This window comes from Sinocyclocheilus rhinocerous, unplaced genomic scaffold, assembly GCF_001515625.1.
Source record: "Sinocyclocheilus rhinocerous isolate Xijiao unplaced genomic scaffold, SAMN03320098_v1.1 scaffold1156, whole genome shotgun sequence".
Lineage (NCBI taxonomy): Eukaryota > Metazoa > Chordata > Actinopteri > Cypriniformes > Cyprinidae > Sinocyclocheilus > Sinocyclocheilus rhinocerous.
The window spans coordinates 1,018,094-1,030,995 of record NW_015630041.1 but is presented as its reverse complement, the minus strand read 5'-3'; the positions used below and the strand labels follow the sequence as shown (position 1 = coordinate 1,030,995).

At 37.2% G+C, this 12,902-nt stretch overlaps 1 protein-coding gene across 1 annotated transcript in view; it reads right to left on the bottom strand.

The window, feature by feature from the left end:
• The window catches only part of psme4a (proteasome activator subunit 4a), a 34,752-nt gene that overhangs the window by 3,417 nt on the left and 18,433 nt on the right, over nucleotides 1-12,902 (bottom strand). Inside the window, exons 21-45 of the mRNA XM_016552089.1 lie at nucleotides 9,866-9,961; nucleotides 9,647-9,702; nucleotides 9,490-9,546; nucleotides 9,230-9,285; nucleotides 9,012-9,110; nucleotides 8,871-8,933; nucleotides 8,371-8,466; nucleotides 8,147-8,278; nucleotides 7,793-8,002; nucleotides 7,407-7,543; nucleotides 7,241-7,294; nucleotides 7,015-7,144; nucleotides 6,817-6,925; nucleotides 6,576-6,729; nucleotides 6,061-6,130; nucleotides 5,828-5,953; nucleotides 5,535-5,687; nucleotides 5,299-5,403; nucleotides 4,512-4,603; nucleotides 4,245-4,376; nucleotides 3,903-4,111; nucleotides 3,713-3,798; nucleotides 3,501-3,629; nucleotides 3,214-3,369; nucleotides 970-1,132 (exon numbers count right to left, since the gene is read on the bottom strand). Coding sequence (XP_016407575.1) covers nucleotides 970-1,132; nucleotides 3,214-3,369; nucleotides 3,501-3,629; nucleotides 3,713-3,798; nucleotides 3,903-4,111; nucleotides 4,245-4,376; nucleotides 4,512-4,603; nucleotides 5,299-5,403; nucleotides 5,535-5,687; nucleotides 5,828-5,953; nucleotides 6,061-6,130; nucleotides 6,576-6,729; nucleotides 6,817-6,925; nucleotides 7,015-7,144; nucleotides 7,241-7,294; nucleotides 7,407-7,543; nucleotides 7,793-8,002; nucleotides 8,147-8,278; nucleotides 8,371-8,466; nucleotides 8,871-8,933; nucleotides 9,012-9,110; nucleotides 9,230-9,285; nucleotides 9,490-9,546; nucleotides 9,647-9,702; nucleotides 9,866-9,961 — 2,870 coding nt within the window. The remainder of the gene's footprint in view (nucleotides 1-969; nucleotides 1,133-3,213; nucleotides 3,370-3,500; nucleotides 3,630-3,712; nucleotides 3,799-3,902; nucleotides 4,112-4,244; nucleotides 4,377-4,511; nucleotides 4,604-5,298; nucleotides 5,404-5,534; nucleotides 5,688-5,827; nucleotides 5,954-6,060; nucleotides 6,131-6,575; nucleotides 6,730-6,816; nucleotides 6,926-7,014; nucleotides 7,145-7,240; nucleotides 7,295-7,406; nucleotides 7,544-7,792; nucleotides 8,003-8,146; nucleotides 8,279-8,370; nucleotides 8,467-8,870; nucleotides 8,934-9,011; nucleotides 9,111-9,229; nucleotides 9,286-9,489; nucleotides 9,547-9,646; nucleotides 9,703-9,865; nucleotides 9,962-12,902) is intronic.

Here is a 12,902-nt window from a genome sequence, read left to right as displayed (position 1 = left end):
AAGCCATCCTGGCCCAGATGCAACAAAACAGACCCAAACCATGATACTACCACCACGTTTCACAGATGGGATAAGGTTCTTATGCTGGAATGCAGTGTTTTTCTTTCTCCAAACAAAACGCTGCTCATTTAAACCAAAAAGTTATATTTTGGTCTCATCCATCCACAAAACATTTCTCCTGTATTCCTCTGGCTTGTCCACATGATCTTTATCGAACTGCAGATGTGCAGCAGTGGTTTTTGGGAGAGCAGTGGCTTTCTCCTTGCAACTCTGCCATGTACACCATGGTTGTTCAGTGTTCTCCTGATGGTGGACTCGTGAACTTAACATTAGCCAATGTGTTTAATCGCTTAGAAGTTACCCTAGGGTCCTTTGCAACTTCACGGACTATTACACGTCTTGCTTTTGGAGTGATCTTAGTTGGTCGACCACTTCTGGGGAGGCTAACATTGGTCTTGAATTTCCTCCAATTGTACACAATCTGTCTGACTGTGGATTTGTGGAGTCCAAACTCTTTAGAGATGGTTTTGTAACCTTTTCCAGCTTGATGATTAACAACAACTCTTTTTCTGAGTTCCTCAGAGATCTCCTTTGTTCGTGCCATGATTCATTTCCACAGACATGATCAGACTTTGATAGATCCCTGTTCTTTAAATAAAACAGGGCACGCCTGATAGTCATCCCATTGATTAAAAACACCTCTGTACAGATGGACTCTAACGTCACCTTCAAATTAACTGCTAATCCTAGAAATTCACAGATTTTTGCCACTCACAGATATGTAATATTAGATAATTTTCCTGAATAAATAAATGACAAAGTATATATTTTAATCTCAGTTGTTTGATTGGGTTCTCGGTCAACTTTCAGGACTTGCGTGAAAATCTGATGATTTTTTATTTGGGGTCAAACTGACCCCATACTTGAACAGTAGTGTATGTACTGTATATATGTCTGTGTGATCATTACCAGCAGAAGGGATCATGTCCACCACTGAGCCCAGCTCTCTCCTCTTGCGCTTGGGCAGACGGGTCTTGCTCAGGGCCTCAAAATGGGCCTGCATGGGTTCATCAATGCTGAGAAAATTACACTGCAGGAATCCACTTAGAGTGGTGGCGGCCATCTCCCTCACCTAAAAACACGAAGAGAGAGAGACAAAGAGAGAGAAGGAAATAAAGATCATTACATTGTTACAGTTCAGGCTAATATCTTGTGGCCAAAGGTTCAGACACTTTCTCTTTTCAGTTATCTGAAAATAGCGTGGGAAGTGAAGAGCAGGGAAAGATGGGGTCAGAACTTTTCTTTAAAGAAGAAAAATACACAGGGCCTGAAGAAAAGAAGTGTTGGAAAGAAGTGTATAGCATAGCAGAACAGTGCCATCTGCATTACAGAACAAAACAAGATGTTCCAGAGCAGAACTCCAGTCAGGTTGAAATGGGTAAATAAGCAAATATAGAGTTTATTACCAGTGATGTGCTAAACAAATAGTGTGAACAACTAGTCATTTAACCGGTCTCAAGGAAGAACTGTGTAATTAGGCAAAAAAATAATTATTAAAAGAATAAAATTATTAAAAACACAGACAGCCATAAAAGCTGAATTCTCGGTGCATGTCTATGAGAGTTTAGGACACGCATCTGTGGTGAAAAAGAAACAATGGCTTATGTTTTGAAGCTTCAAAATCTAGTGACCTTGGCCCGTGTGCTCTGATATTTAACTTTGAAACAGTCACGTTCTCATTGGCTGGTACCAATCAACTGAATGGCTGTATTACATCAGCAGACAGAGGGTCGTATGCACCATGGAACCCAAGGTGCTTTGATTTAATAGCCTGAATTAAAGGGTGTAGTTTTCTTCCACTCATAACCCTATTCTTTTCCCCCTTTAGCCTCTTCTCTCTGTTTGCAGTCCTCTCCTCTCTGGAAATTTGAACATCTATCACCATGGAAACAGAATACTGCTGCAGCGGGGAGTTGCCATGGTAACAGTAAGAGGGATAGAAGGATAGAGAGCGTGAGAGAGAAAAAGAATAAAGGAAAACGAGAGTGCTACATCACTGAAAAGAGAGAACGGAGAAAGAGACACTTTCACCAGAGCGGCCTACGCAATTGGCTTTCGACACAGTTAACCTTAGCGATTATACTCAAACACATGCATGAACAGAAGGTCGTGCTTATTCTTAGTTGCTTCCGTTTAGACTTTTCCTCTAAAAGACCTCAAATATATATAGATATATAATCTTTATCTTTATATTTAAAATGTAAATTAACGTGATGACAAAGCTGAATTTTCCATTACTCCAGTCTTCAGTGTTACATGATCCTTCAGAAATCATTCAAATACGCTGATTTGGTTTTTATTATTAATCTTGTAAACAGTTGTGCTGCTTAATATTTTTGTACAAACTGTGATACATTTTTTATGATTCTCTGATGATTAGAATGTTCAAAAGAACAGCATTTATTTGAAATAGAAATCTTTTGTAACATTATAAAATGTCTTTGCTGTCACTTTTAATACATTTAAAAGGTAGAGTACCACATTTTAAAAGGGCCACACTAGTAAAACAGTAAATAAATAAATAAATAAATTGGTAGTTTTAGAAGTAAATGTAAAGCTAGGATGTAGAAAATACAATAAATTAAAATGACAAATAATGTAATTAAATGATAAAATTCTAATGAAATTAATATATAAACTATTTTAAATAAATACAAATGTGCAATGCAAATTTATTGTTTGTCATATTATTTGTGTACATATTAACATGGTTAAAATGCATTGCTTCATATGACAGAAACTTTTATTAGTATTAAAAACTGCCAAAAAATGCCTCTCACTATGGTATTAAAATGATTAATTCAATTCATTCATTCATCAACAGCCAAAAAGTCTGCCAAGTTTGTCGAATGAGAGATTGTTGTGCAATTCTTCATTGCCGAGTCAGTGATTTTATTCGAATGCTCTGCTGATTGGCTGTCATAGTTAAAGTGCTGTTCAAAAAGTTCATCCATTTAATTTTTGCATTTTATGATGTTGATTGAGGAACACAAATAATTCATAATATTCAGTATGAAATTACTATTATGTACTCTCATATTAGGCTTGGCAGATGATTGGTTGTTCCCCACAGAAAATAAAGAGCCAGAGACAACCCTAGTCCTCAGAAACTGCGAAACAAACCTTTATGCATGTGCAAGTTTATTCACACACCTCAAGTTGTTCATCCTCCAGCAGGCGTAGTACCAGCGCTCTCACGTCACTGACGGCCTTGGCATCACTGAGGAAGGTGAAAAGATTGTAGAAAACCATGATCTGCAGGTAGGTGAGAACGGTGTAACGTGCGTGCCATGAGCTGATCCTTGAAATCTGTAACATATAACGCCATCTTCTGGTCAAAACACACATCAAACCCTCACATTCACACATAACTCCTACTAAATATGCTGTTTTCAGCTTTTAGTGTGTGTGTGCATGCGTCATGGGCACTGGAAAGTCACCTCCTCAAGTGCATTGAGGACTTGTGGGATCTGCTCCGAGTACAGAAGCCCCTGGGACATGAGAGACAGACACGTCTTAGCGTCTCTCTTCATCTCATCATAGCTGTCGTCATTCTCCACGGGAGCAATCTAGAAAGAGAGAGAGAGAGATAGGCTTAAAAACACAAGATTTGTAGGGAGTGAACTAAATTACAGACAAAGTCTGGACTCACTTTAAAGAGTAGAGGGAGGAGACGAAGCTGTTCAGGGACCGCAGAAGAGAAGGAGCGTCCAGCACTGGTCATCAACCACTTCAACACTGTCACAAAGACAAAATATCCCTGAAACACTTCTGCACACTCATTTTCACTTTCTCAAACAATCATGCTCACACACAAACAGCGAGACACACAAAATACACACCAGTTTTGAGTAATTTGATGGCTTGTGTCCTCTCGTCTTGATCTCCCACTGTGTTCTCCTCTACCACATGGTTCTGGATCTCCTCCTCACCCTCCATTAAAGGCTTGAGCCTGGCCAGCACACGCTCTGTGAACTCTGCGATGCGCGGAGACATGGTGGGCTGAGTGTGTGGTAGGTTCACGTCAATCATGAAGATGTAGGTGAGCACACTGAGAGACAGGACAAGAAGAGAGAAAGAATGAACTGCAGTTGCTGAATGTGTTGCTAATATACAGCGACTCTGAACGCAAATTGAACATGAAAAAGCACATATAATGTTGATTTTTGTATTCAAGCACATACCTGCCGATGCGTTCGCGTACATTCTTGTAGACCTGAGTGAGTTTGGGTTCTAGGTAGTGTAGTAACCTGTGAAGCAGCTCTGGGACCCTCCACTCCTGCTGAGCAAGACCTCCCTGCAGCACATACAGACGGCTGAAAAAGAGACATGACATTGCGTCCAATTACATGACAAACTTAGACATGAAATATATACAAGTCACATTCCTGCTTTTAATCCATTACATTCAGCTTTCAAAAGAGGAAGTGTGTTTGGTAGTGATGTCATACCAGGCGTCCACAAATGAGCCCCCTTCTCCTGTGACCGGTGATTCCATCAGCATCTCAAACAGCCAGTGCAGCTTTCGTGGGTCTCGGCTCTCCTGTACAATATACACATACACAAGGAATCATTTTTTGGGAAAATATGAAAGCATATACTACTGTTTAAAAGTTTTGGGTCGGTAAGATTTTTGAAATGTTTTTGAAAGAAGTCTTTTATGCTCACCAAGGCTGTTTTGATCAAAAATACAGTAAAAACTGAAATATTGTGAAATATCATTTTAATTTAAAACAACTGCTTTCCATTTTAATCTATACATGTTAAAATATATATTTCAAGTGATGGTATGACTGAATTTTCAGCAGCCGTTATTCCAGTCTTCAGTGTCACATGATCCTTCAGAAAGCATTCTAATATGCTGATTTGGTCCACAAGAAACATTTATTATTATTATTAATAAATGAAAACAGTTTTTCAGGATTCTTTGAATATAAAGTTCAAAAGAACATTTATAACATTATAAATGTCTACTGTCATTTGATTTAAAACTTAAAAAACTCATAAAACACAAAGTGCAATCTTTTGAACGCTAGTGTAGAATAACAGATTTTTCCAACATACTTTCATCATTAGCCTTATTTATATAAGAATATGAGACTTAAATTTAAACCACAATTTAAATGGCATGTTTTTTGTAGATAATTGTGCAAAAACTCAATGATATAAAACATATAGGTCTACATCCTACTAAAAGAGGAGTTCATGCTCTAAAAAGAGTGACAAAGGTGTCCTTACGCAGGCAGTGGCAATGCAGGTGCCCCAGTCTGCATACGTCTCAATGGTGATATTGGAGAGAGCTTTACGGAGGAGTGGACACAGCAGAGCCCACAGTTTTTCCACCTGTAACAAAAACACAATCACGTACAAACTCAAACACGTGTTTACATCATTCAGCACCAAAACAGTGATGTTGAAGACTCCCAATTCTCTGAACTTTGTTGAATTGCAACTAAATGCATGTGTGCTAATACCTTGCTGTAGCTCCAGTGTTTGGAGCCCCTGATTAGTCCAGAGATGATCTCCGCCACACAGCGCTGGGTGCTCTCATGGGAATCTGCAACCAGACGCTCCATATGAGGCTTCAGCAGAGGCAGGAAGGCATCATCAAAGTTCCGGAAAAGACCCTTTTGCAACACAAGACAATGTTTATGTTTTTGCTGTTACATTTTTGCTGATATTTTTTTAATTGGCTGGATGTCAGATATACTGTAGAACCAAATTGCTTTGAACAATGGACTGTAGATGCACGTCTGAAGACTCTCACCTTAAAAAGGCAAAATCGTCGTGGGCTGAATTTATCTTTCCCCTTCCTGTCCTCCAGAGACAAATAGTGGATGAACTGATCTATGAACTGCTGGTCTGAGAAATGATCGTATATGATCTGTTCACTCTACAACACAGAAAACAGGCAAAAAAAAATGAGGTGGTATGAGTATCTGTTGAGATTTTCAGACAGCGGTTGGGTTTAGATGTCATTTAATTTGAATATTTGTGTACCTCATTCATTTCTTGTCTTGTTTTGCCCTGTTTAGGCTGTTCCTCAGGAGGGGCATAGAGCATCAGCGTCCTTAAAAAAAAAAAAAAAAAGTAATTTTAAAATACATTTTGTGTTGATCTTCAATCAACTGCTAAATATATGCTACCATTCAAAAGTTTGATTTTCAGCAGCCATTACTCTAGTCTTCAGTGTCACACAGTCCTTCAGAAATCATTCTAATATGCTGATTTGGCACTTAAGAACCATTTCTTATTATCAATGTTGAGAACAGTTGTGCCGCTTAATATTTTTTGTGAAAAACTGATAATTGTTTTTTTACAGAATTCTTTGATGTATATTAAGTTCAAAAGAAATCTTCTGTAATACTGAAAAGGTCTTTACTGTCACTTTTGTGTGTCATTTTTGTGTGTACATCAATTTTCTTTATATTCCTCACACAAAGCTATTGTATGGCTTCGGAAGACATGAAATATGGTGCATGACTCATGTATTTAAGCACTGTAAGCATGTGTACCGTGGCCATGTGGAATAGCCCCAGTGGGTTTTCTCAATGAAGCAGCATTCATCCCAGTCCTGCTGGGAACGTGGCAACCTGCTACTGTCATACTGCAGCCACTGGTTATCAGACCTGTCTCCTGCCAGCAGAGAGCCTAGAGCTTTACCACCACCTACACGAAGAACAGGAACAAATAAAGCTCAAATCTCAGAAATTCTTTGATAGGAGTCAATTCTTACTGTATGGTTAGTGTACTCACATGATTGTAGAGACGTTTTGAGCTCAGATAAGTCGTAAGGATTCACTGCCACTTTCTTGTGAGGTCTCTTAAGCTGCTTTAGAATTCCACTCACTGCTGATATCGCACCCTGAACAACAAATAGCACACGACAGAATGAAGTGCGTTTTTGTGTAGCTAATTAAGTATAATTGTGACACAATGCACACACAAACACACATTGCGAACTAAGAGCGAGTCGTGGTTCAGGCTCTCAATGAAAAAGAGGACTGCAGAGGAAGGCAAGGGGTGGTCATCTCTCAGCATCAGAGAGAGGAAGCCGATAGCTATCTGCTCAAACTTCCAGGGCCTGCCAAATAAACAAGCATATGACCAATGAATTTCCATGACTTTACAATCCAGACATTTGCTGTCCAATCTCACCAGACCCAATGAGTAGACGTACAGGTTTCGGTCGTAAAGGCAGTCCAAAAGATCCACCACTAGATTCTCATACTTTCTGTTAGGATTTATAAAACAGAAAAAAACTCAATTTTTGTGTATATCCACTGCTTAACTGGATATAAACTGGAAAGCATATTTGTATGTAGTTTTTTTATGCATTTACTTACTGCACTGAGTCTTTGTTTTTCTGTTCCTCTCTCTTTCTTCCCTCCAGTTCCTCCTGTTCAGAGGCGGCACATAGAGTCGGTTCGGGGTTACTAGATTTCATCATTTTTAGAGCAACCTCCACACAACTCTCCGGGATCTGAATATGAAACAAAAAAGAACAGTGTAAAGACAAATGTCACAATAAAAATACTTTTTTAACTGCAGTTATATAGAAAGAAAAACTTGAGGCTGGTGTGCGATGACAATAAACATATTAGCAAAACAAATTTTTCACTTTAAATTATGAACGAAGGCTTTCCATTCGCTTAAAGCTGAAGTGTGTAATTTTTTCCCGATGTTTAGTTAATGTCTCTCCCTCATTTAGGCTACTATTTGCTGAACTCACAGAAAAGTCAACTCCAATGGTCTCGTACTGGCGGTGGATTTTGTCAGCCAGATCATCGAAGAGCCGGACGACCGAAGGCTTCTCTAGAGACATGGAGGGGCTCATACCAGAGCGTACGATGACAGGCCATGTGAGAGTAATGCAGTCCCAGTACTGCAGGTTAGCAAGACAGATAACAGAGTGGTTCCCTAACAGACAGTACAAGGCACCCTGGAGAAGAGTAAAAAAAGACAGACAAAATATGATCCTATTCAATTTTGCAAAGCTGTCAAATGTCAGAACGATCAATAGGAACAGAAAACATTTTTAGTTTCTTTTAGTGCAGTTATTCATCACGAACGGTGTAAGACCTACTTTGAATTGCTGCTGGGTGACGTCAGTGCGGTCTGGGTCCAGATACTTCAGCACTGCAGGGATGACATCTCTGCAGCATAAGTTGTAGGTACCCAATGCGGTGAACAGCACATTCTGAGCTTTACTCCTCACCTGAGGTAAAATAGAGACTGTTAATGGCGTATTCATTGCTTTTGTGTGTGAATACATATGTATGTGTGTGTGTGTGTATGGCCTTGACATACCTGACTGTACCTGCTGGTGGACAGTCTGAGCAGGTCATTTATCAGATCCTGATGAACACTCCTGTAGCAACATCCCTCCTTGATAAGATTTCTTAACTGAAACACACACATAGGCACAAAACATACTCAAAACTACTGAAAACTTAACAAAACATGCTGAAGAGCCCAAAAATATGCATTCTTATTTTATGGTACCCAAAAATATTATACATATAAAGGGGTGAATCTCATGAAAACCTGTTCAGGTCAATTATTTTACACTAAAATCAAAAGAATTGAATAGAAATATTCAGAAATATTTAAACATAGCTTTTATGACACATTCCACATAGACTTCATTTTTCATTTTCATCTTTATACACAATATTATATAGAACACATTAATAAAATAAATGTAATTAAATAAAAATGAAAAATTAAAATAAATATGTCTGACAGGTTTTGTGAGATTCACCCAAACGCTCTATAAAATGTTAATTATTTTAATTATTATGAGTTACCTCATGTTGCAACATGACTCTGTCTATGAGTAGAGCTCTGATGTGCTGTTTACTGCCGTGAAGCTGGAGAGAAGAAGAGGGAGTTTCAGTCTACTACACATCAAATATAGAGATTAGTAACACATTAAATGTGCCTCTAACCTTGTTCTCCATGGACTTCTTAATAAGACTGAAACTTTTCCAGCGGGAGTCAAACTCATGTTTGTGTGAGCCTTTGAAGTGAAGCAGGTCATTGATGATCTATAGAGGGAAAACACCATTTGTCAGTCATACCACTGCTTATCACCAATACAATACTGTAAAGATAATCTGCACATCCACACAAATGTTAGAGAAAACCTGACAGTGTTTCAGTTCACCTTTAGAATTGAGAAGAGGGATTTGATGTCGTCCTCTGAGTGCTCTAGAGTATGGTCTATACAGATAAACATCATAGAGTTGAGAGAGTCTTGAATACTGCAGCTTTCGGTTCAGTCAATATATAACAATTATCATTCATTCAATTAAAATAATTGATCACATCTGATGTTAGATGTTAAAAAGGTTAGAAAATTGATCTACTGTATTAAACTTTAAAGTTTAAAACTAGAACAGGACTCAGTGTGTTGGAGTAACTTACGTAGTAGAGGTCTAATCACCTTACAGATGTCCTCTCTGTAGTTCTCTCTAGACAGGTCTGCCACATAATCAATAATAATCAATTGCCAAGCAACTAATTCATTAATAAGTATAGCTCTTGCACGGATACTAAACACAAGAAGGAAATGCTCACTTACCATAGTCTACTCCCGTGTACACGTTTGTCTCGTATAGCGGAACCATACTGTTTGCACTGAAGTAAGAAACATTGCAAAGTTAAATTTGAAACACTAAATCAATGTTTAAAAATAAGTGTACCAGAGCATCAAATACGGTATAGTTTTACAATCCATGCATACTAAATTAAAAGATTTTTGTTGTTTTTGTAACTGTAGTACATTGTGTGTGTCACTCACATCTCTGGCACAGGTTCTCCATACAGTGGAGGCAGAAGGCTGCCTGCTCCCAGAAGGCAGTTATGAACAATGGACAGACTCTGCAGAACGTCATCCCTAAAGAGACCAAACACATTAGCAAATGAGTCTTTCTCTGATCTTTTTTCTTGAATCTTTGTAATTAATGCATCAAATTAAAAATCTGTCCATCTATGAAAGAAACAACAATATCTCTTAAAGGGGTCATATGATGCGATTTCAATTTTTCCTTTCTCTTTGGAGTGTTACAAGCTCTTGCATAAAGAAGATCTGTAAAGTTGCAAAGACTAAAGTCTCAAATCCAAAGAGATATTCTTTATCCCTTTAAATCAGTCTTAAATCATAGTCTCTGATTTGTCTCTACAATCCCAATTCCAGAAAATTTGGGACGTTTTGTGAAATGCCATAAAATCAAGAATATGTTATTTGTTCATTCTCTTTAACCTTTATTTAACTGACTAAAGTACAAAGAAAAAAATTCCAATGTTCCCTTTCAGTCGGTCACTTCGACGTTGTGTCGAAATTCCAACGCTAGGGGTCGCACATGGGAGCCCAGACACCTCTGACATCATTGAGAATGAAATTGGCAGCAAAATTTGCATTAGGGATGGGTGATACCACTTATATTATTTTCGATACGATACTTCTAAACTGAACTTTTAGATTATTGTAATTTATTAAATTATTAAATTACTTAGAGTACAATGGTTAATGATATCCACTTAACTTTATATTTGAAATGCATTTTAACATTCAATACGCCTTAATTGCAACTTATCAGGTTATATTTTTGTTTACACATGGTTAAAATATGTTTACTTTAGTGGTAACCAGAAATTTATTAAATTACTAAGAGTAAAATGGGTAATGATAACCACTTAACTTTGTTTAAAACGCATTTTAACATTCAATACGCCTTAATTGTAACTTATTAGGTTATATTTTTGTTTACACATGGTTAAAATATGTTTACTTTAGTGGTAACCATGGAAATCTACAAATACTATAGTTGAACTATGGTCACTTTCGTAAAACCATGGTTCATTTTCATAAGGGACTGCCAGTGAAAGGCTGTTGCACGCATAAAATGCAACCTTTTATTCTGACAGTGTATGATTTATATTAACATTACAGAATAGAACATAATCAATATGAACTTTTAACGTTTAATTTAAATAAATGTAATTGCACAAACTATGTAGGCTACAATTTCAGTTTATTTATTGTGAAATAATTCAAACATATATGTTTTTTTCTGTCCTCTGATAGCATTGTTCTGGGCTGCCGTTCCCAAAGGCATCAATACTTTCTTATGATACTTTTGGGAAACGCAGCCCTGTTTGAATGCACTGTCAGAAGTGAGTGAATGCTCTCTGTGATTGATTGGTTCCGTCTTGCAACATTTGCCTGTGTTCAGATGAGCAGGAAAATAGTTCTATCCTACACAATTATTCTCTAACATATTTTATTCATCCAATTCAATGCGTATTGTATGCATTAATGTTTTTGTTAAATGAACAAAATGACTGGTAAATAAAACAGATTAGTATCGATATTTTTTATTTGAGTATCGATACTTTCGATACTCGCATCAGTATCGATATATCTTCAGGATCGATACACCCATCCCTAATTAATTTGCATAGCTAGCCAGGCCATGATACCCTCACCTATTACCAATTCACCTGCTTATTGTGAACTGTTTCAAAACAGTGTCCTTTTGATATTTTATAACCTTTTCACTTTTATTTTGCCTCTGTCCCAACTTTTTTGAAGTGTGTTAAAGCCATCAAAATCAAAATTTGTTTATATTTACAAAATACATTTAAGTTGGTCAGTGAAAACTTTGGAAATCTTTTCTTTGTACTTTTGTCAATTAAATAAAATTTAAAGAGAATTAACAAATCACAGATTCTTGATTTTATTGCATTTTACAAAGCATCTCAACTTTTCGGGAATTGGGGTTGTAAATCATTGAATCATGTGAACGTGTACCACAGGAGCCGGGGGTATTTAAAAACTTTCAGATTTTTGCCACTATGAAACAAAAACGTAAAATAAATTATGAAAAAAAAGGTCAAGGATTAAATAAATCACAATTAATCCCTTGTTATAAAAACATTCAGTCCCTTTTTAAAGAAAATTCAGTATAATATGAACACATTTCTGGCTGTGGGGGTACGGATGAGTTCAAACACAGATAAGATGCTACTGTAACCTGTGGCTGACCTGCTGATGTCTTGTTCTCCCTGTGCGTGTTTCTGCAGACACTGGAGTACAGGCTTTAACAGCTAAATAATTGTAATTGCACAAACTATGTAGGCTACAATTTCAGTTTATTTATTGTGAAATAATTCAAACATATATGTTTTTTTCTGTCCTCTGATAGCATTGTTCTGGGCTGCCGTTCCCAAAGGCATCAATACTTTCTTATGATACTTTTGGGAAACGCAGCCCTGTTTGAATGCACTGTCAGAAGTGAGTGAATGCTCTCTGTGATTGATTGGTTCCGTCTTGCAACATTTGCCTGTGTTCAGATGAGCAGGAAAATAGTTCTATCCTACACAATTATTCTCTAACATATTTTATTCATCCAATTCAATGCGTATTGTATGCATTAATGTTTTTGTTAAATGAACAAAATGACTGGTAAATAAAACAGATTAGTATCGATATTTTTTATTTGAGTATCGATACTTTCGATACTCGCATCAGTATCGATATATCTTCAGGATCGATACACCCATCCCTAATTAATTTGCATAGCTAGCCAGGCCATGATACCCTCACCTATTACCAATTCACCTGCTTATTGTGAACTGTTTCAAAAGAGTTTAACGTGGATATTCTATAAGCTTTTCACTTTAATTTTGCCTCTGTTCCAACTTTTTGGAGTGTGTTGCAGCCATCAACATTAAAATTTGTTCATGTTTACTAGGGGTGTCCCCGATTAAGGATTTTCATAGTCAAATCGGAATTTTCGAATCTTGCTGATATTCGACTGATAGTCGAATCATAT